This window comes from Octopus bimaculoides, chromosome 7, assembly GCF_001194135.2.
Source record: "Octopus bimaculoides isolate UCB-OBI-ISO-001 chromosome 7, ASM119413v2, whole genome shotgun sequence".
In the NCBI taxonomy this organism is placed as follows: Eukaryota; Metazoa; Mollusca; class Cephalopoda; order Octopoda; family Octopodidae; genus Octopus; species Octopus bimaculoides.
Window position 1 is genome coordinate 57,532,414 of NC_068987.1, and position 6,033 is coordinate 57,538,446.

At 35.3% G+C, this 6,033-nt stretch overlaps 1 protein-coding gene across 1 annotated transcript in view; it reads right to left on the minus strand.

The window, feature by feature from the left end:
* Window positions 1-6,033, minus strand: part of LOC106873188 (follicle-stimulating hormone receptor) — a 471,564-nt gene that overhangs the window by 330,764 nt on the left and 134,767 nt on the right. Inside the window, exon 9 of the mRNA XM_052969708.1 lies at window positions 518-661. Coding sequence (XP_052825668.1) covers window positions 518-661 — 144 coding nt within the window. The remainder of the gene's footprint in view (window positions 1-517; window positions 662-6,033) is intronic.

Here is a 6,033-nt window from a genome sequence, read left to right on the forward strand (position 1 = left end):
ATATATATATATATATATATATATATAGTTGTTGTAGAATCTCCTGTCAAACTCGATTGTATAGGCATCTGAACAAAGTGACCCTTTCCCTGACCGTCCGTATATTCCAGTGTAACTTAGGTTACATTACCATAGGAATTCTTCCTATTTAGAGACAGCAGTGTATGATTTGACGGAGGTTTAGCTGTTACATCAAGTAATTTAGGTGACACCAGAGAGCTCCCACTCCTGTTCAATACACACATTGTGTTGTCGAAGACTATAGATAACTCACAGTTGAAAGAAGTTATGAAAGCTTCTCTCTGCAGTTATGCCGCTCATATTTCCCTACAATGAGACGAACATCACAAGTTGATATATTTGTGAATGTTTAAAAGTAAATTCAACTTTCAAAAAATTGATTTTCGATCTTCTATTTATTTATCTATTCACTTGTGGGCGCTTACTTAAGCACATACACACACATGCACACACACACACACACAAACACGCACATGCGTGTATATATTATACTTACATTCTTTCCAGCATTGGCATTCCACTGAATGCATGACAACCAAAGGATCTAATAAAATTGCCTTTTACTTCTAGCTCAATAAGACGTGGGTTGTGTATGAAGCTGTGATCTGGTATGTAAATAATATTGTTTGATTTCAGTTGCCTGCAAGATAGAATGAAAAGTGCATCAGGATTAATACCAAATAAACATAATATCAACGTTAAGTTTTCCTTTTATTTAGAAATAAGCATTATTGTTACAGTGTCTAATGTTATGGTAACAATACCAAGGATAATAACTCGAAATAATTATTTTTCTGCCCTTTTGATTCTACGTTTTGGTTCGTAGTATTTGCAAGATATTTTCTGAAGACTGATATTAGCTAAAATAAAGGGTTCGATATAGTTTCAAGGAGAGATATCCGGAGGTTGCTGGCTTAATAAGAGCGATCAAAAAATAATACATAAAAATTGGTAAAAATGACATGGTAAAAGTTCATATCACTTTCATAATGAAGCACGCTTTTTTAGAGCTTGAATCAACGAAGAGGTATCTGTAAGTCACTTGACCTACCAGAAACAGAAGCAAAATTTTCCTAATTGAAAGAAAAAAATTAATGAAAACACATTGATCGATGCAGTTATTAATATAATGTACAAGAATGTGGGCTGATCATAGGGTGGATACATTTGCTCGTAAATCTGCTCAGCGAAGAATGATCGGAGGAAAGTAACAACTTGATAGGTTATATGAATGATTTCATAGGTTTATATGTAGTACTTATCTTCTAGAGGAACAGTTTTTTGTCAATAGTTTAGTAGTGAATCGACTTAGGAGATATAAAAGAAAAGTCCAACTCGGGAGAATTTGAATTTAATTTGAAAATCCATGTAAAACGCTGTAGGTGACTATTTTTCTTTATATTATTATTTCATTTTATTTTATTCTCAGGAGAGTTGTTTGCACTAACACGGCTAGAAATGCTCCTAAGGGAACTAATTTATCGTTAACTCGGAGATGAAAGTTGCAGAAATAACAATAGCAACAGCAAATAACAAACAGGAACTAGTTTTCTCAGAGAACACCAGTCAAATCTTCAGAGACGACGTCGAAAGAGATTGTTTCGGCCTGACTTCGAAGTACCTAGGTAAAAGAACGGAACCAAAAAGCTATCGCTCAGGAACAAGATTTAAAGGATGAAAATATAAGCATTAACAACATATTTTTCACTAGCTTTACTAGCGGATAACATCTGTAGACGTTACTAAGCAGTCAAAGAAGGAAAGAAAATAACATGGCAACCTTTTTTCCCTAAAGACATTCCTTCCTTGTTTGAGCAATTCCTCGAAGTACAAGGAAGGATGATAGTGACCTGCGACTGATTTGAGAAGGAGGGAAGTTGGTTTTCAATTGTTCTCAAAAGAACAATTGGAGAAATCCTTAGGTGATGTGCGGATCTCTGAGGATTCCATCTACGAAAGTTGGGCATTTGGGAGTGTTCCTCTTCATAGACAATCAAAAGGAAGTGTTGGTGCACCATACAGCTTCACCGTTTATTCTGCAAGGCATGAATGTTGTGAGAATGCAATGATATGTGTGTATGAATGTTTATGTTGTTTGCGTATACATGTTTATACAAAAATATACATGCTGTTCATGTATGTACTTTTTATACGTAACTCTTTTGGCTAGCTTTTCATTACCATACTGCATCATGTCGTTCTCGTTAACTCATTCTCAACTCGCTAGCCAAAATTATTATTTGTCTATCGTATCTGTCAAAGAAGTTGAATAAAACCTTATTTCCAATACGGCAATTCTGTTCTCCTTACAAACGCTTGTCAGTCTGAAATTGTCCGTTCTGTACTCTGGTATTTACATTTCAATTTATTCAACTTCTTTCAAACATGGATCGATTTCTACGTCCAGAACGATTTGACGCAGGTCCTAATTCAACAAACAATGAAATTACTGGCACAGGACCTTCATCAACTTTATTAATACTTTAGAACAGCATCAAACAGATAAACTGAATACACTTATCAACTATATTGCTTCATCAGTGTACGAATACGTAGCTGATTGCTTTTCATATGACGATGCAATACAAATATTACAGAATCTCTACGTGAAGCCCAGGAATGAAATTTTTGCAAGACGTCTACTGACTACGCATAAACAAGAATGCAGTCAACGTCTCGATGAATTTTTACAAAGACTCAAATCATTAGCCAAGGATTGTAATTTTCAATCAGTTTCCGCTGAGAAGTATAGAGGCGATTCTAGCCGAGACGCTTTCATCACCGGATTGCAATCTAATGATATTCGACAAAGGCTTCTCGAATAGAAAATACCTGATCTTCAAACGGCTTATAATGAAGCCAGATCATTTGAAATGGCCTGTACCTACTCAAAATCTTACCATTTATCACCTCAATCAGCCTACAATTGTGCAGCAACGGATAATCTAACCACGGATGTGGGCGAAAGTATGGTAGCCGCCACGAACAGTAACAGTAAATGCTATTTTTGCGGGAATAACCGTCATCCTCGCTACAAGTGTCCTGTTAAGGAGGCCACATGTAAAAACTGTAACAAGAAGGGTCATTTTGCAGTTTTCTCAGGAGCTACGAAAATACTATCAAATTCAGTGTTACACGCTAACTGAATACTATTTAATAAATTGTGAACATATATGATACATGGTTACATTTGGCGAGTAAAAGAATAAACAAAGTGTTTCTTGGGTATTGATATAGCACATGGGGTAAAGTCAGGATTAGAATTATTAACACTTAAGTTGGTTATCTTACACGTTCATATGGTCTACTGGCGCTGACACGACGGGAGTAGAAACTGGATTTTCATCTCTTTCAGATCACGATTATTTATAATAAATGATTCTTTTTAGTTTTGGCTCAAAGTCAACAGTTTTAGGGAGTGGGTCAATCGATCTCATTGATCATAGTACTTTACTACTGCTTTTTTAATCAACCTCGAAAGGAAGAAGTAACATATTTTATTTTTTGACTGGCATACTGAATTTGATAGTATTTTCGTAGCTCCTGAGAAAACTGCAAAATGCCACATAAGTACCTAATGTAGCTGTAAACTGAAAGCACTTCGTTTCAATAATATAATGGATTGAGTCAGAGACTACAAGCCCGTCCCTTGGTTAAAAATTTTCTATAGAATAAATCGATTTTGCCTCAATATGTCCTACCTGTCATACAATTTTTTCACTCGTTTCGTTCCCAAGCTGTCAGATTTTAAGAATATTTTGTTTTCATCTGCAAATCATTTTCTTCCAAAATGTTGTATTTGAAAATTCCGAATTTATTTCTCGTGGGATTACAATACGTCAATCTATTTATCTAATTTATGAATGACAGCCAAGCATCTCGTTATTTTGTAAACTATATTTGAAGTAATATATTTTCAATAGAATAAGAATGAATTAAAGAATTTCATTGTTGAATAATTAATGGAATATTAAATGTTTTTTTTAGATTTCCAGATCTCATGGAAAGAGAATAGTTCTTTCTGAGAGAGAAACAATTTACTTTGTTCAATTATTAACACAAGTGATAATGTTCATTTTTTCATACATGTATGAATTAAAGTTTTATAAAGAAGCAGTATCTAAAGACTGGGTGACAGTAAATACTAATGGCTTATATGTATGAAAAGTTAGATGGACGAATAGTTGAAAAGCAATGCGTATGTCACTCTGTCCTTCTGTCTGTCTGTCTGTCTGTCTGTCTGTCTGTCTGTCTGTCTGTCTGTCTGTTTGTCTGTCTGTCTGTCTGTCTGTATTTGTTGATATGCACTGCATAGATAGTAATATATGATTGTTCTCGTGGTTATTATGTGAAATATCCACTCGTCGATGGGTGTCCTCACTTGAGAAGTTTCAAGTGTAATGGATCGTTTCACACAAGTCACCACACATATCCTATAATACAACACAGTACAAATCCAGCCACAAAACGGACCAAAACTTCGGTTCCATCCGAAAATATTCAATGGAGTGCTTCTTCGTGGCTTACGAGTGTCAAGCCTGTCATTATAAGTTAATATGTAACAAGGAAATTTTACGGTCATGGTATTCTGCTATCTGTTTGAAGTTTTGGACCATTCAAGATTACGACAATGACATTTGTCATGGCCACAATACAGATCTTACGAAAGACAGATCTTTTGGTTGATTATTCGTGAAGTTTCATTATAATCACCTGTATAATCACGTGTATTATTCAGTATAGTCATACACATAATTTAATTAAAACAGAGATCATCGTTATTTTTTTTGTGTGCTCATATAGGTGCAGGCGTGGCTTCACAATTATATGCTTTCTGGTTCAGTCCTACTGCGAGGGTTGGACAAAATAATGGAAACATCTAGCATCATAATTTTAGAATATCTATAAAACCGTCAAAAGCTTGTTTATTTTTATGTTTTTGTTTATATTTATTATTAGTGTTGCTTAACATGTTTTGCTAAAATTGCTGTTTCTTTTCAGATATCATCAGAAAAGGATAATTAAAATTCATTAAAATGTAAGGTGTATCAAGAAGTACTGTCTCGAAAGTAATAGCAGCCTTTGAGAAAGAGGGAAAAACCTCCTCGTCGAAACAAAACTCTGGATGAAGACCAAAGCTTTCTGATAAGGACTGTCGGACTTTTACGTGAATTGCTAGAAAGGATAACGAAAGTACAGCTCCCAAAATTACTGCAAAGCTTAATGACCAACTTGAGAACCCAGTTTCCACAAAACCTGTTCACCGGGAGCTGCACAAAGCCAAGCCGGGTTTCACAGGAGGGCTGCAATTGGAAAACCACTACTTTCAAAAACAAACGTTGCAAAGCGTTTAGAGTGGAGTAAAAACCTACAGAATTGGTCCCTAGAGCAGTGGAAGAATGTTATTTTCTCGGACGAGTCATCCTTTATCTTATTTCCGACCACGTGTGGAGACAGTCAAAAGAAGCATTTGACCCAGACTGCCTTGTTCCAACTGTTGAACATGGAAGAGGATCTATGATGATTTTGTTTTTGGAGGGGGCTATATCTTGGAAATCCGCCGACCCAAATGACATTTTATCTGATCAAGTTCATCCTAGGAGGGCAACACAATCTTTCAGGATGATAATGCACCAATTCACACAGCTAAAGTTGTTACTGAATGGCACGAAGAACATTGGAGTGAAGTTGAACATCTTATGTGGCCATCACAGTCCCCAGATCTCAATATTATTGAACATTTATGGTGCATTAAAAAACAAAAAACGAAAACAAGGAGTCAATATCCTCCACCATCATCACTATAAGAACTGAAGACTGCTTTAACTGAAGAATGAACAAAACTTGCTTTCGAAACAAAACTTCGTACAAGTCCATACCTCGTAGAATTCAAACTGTAATTACTGCCAAAGCGATCCTACACCATGTTAAAATTAATTTGTTTGAAATTTTAAGGTGTTGCCATTATTTTGTCTAACCCCTGTATATGTGTGTATATATATATATGTATAT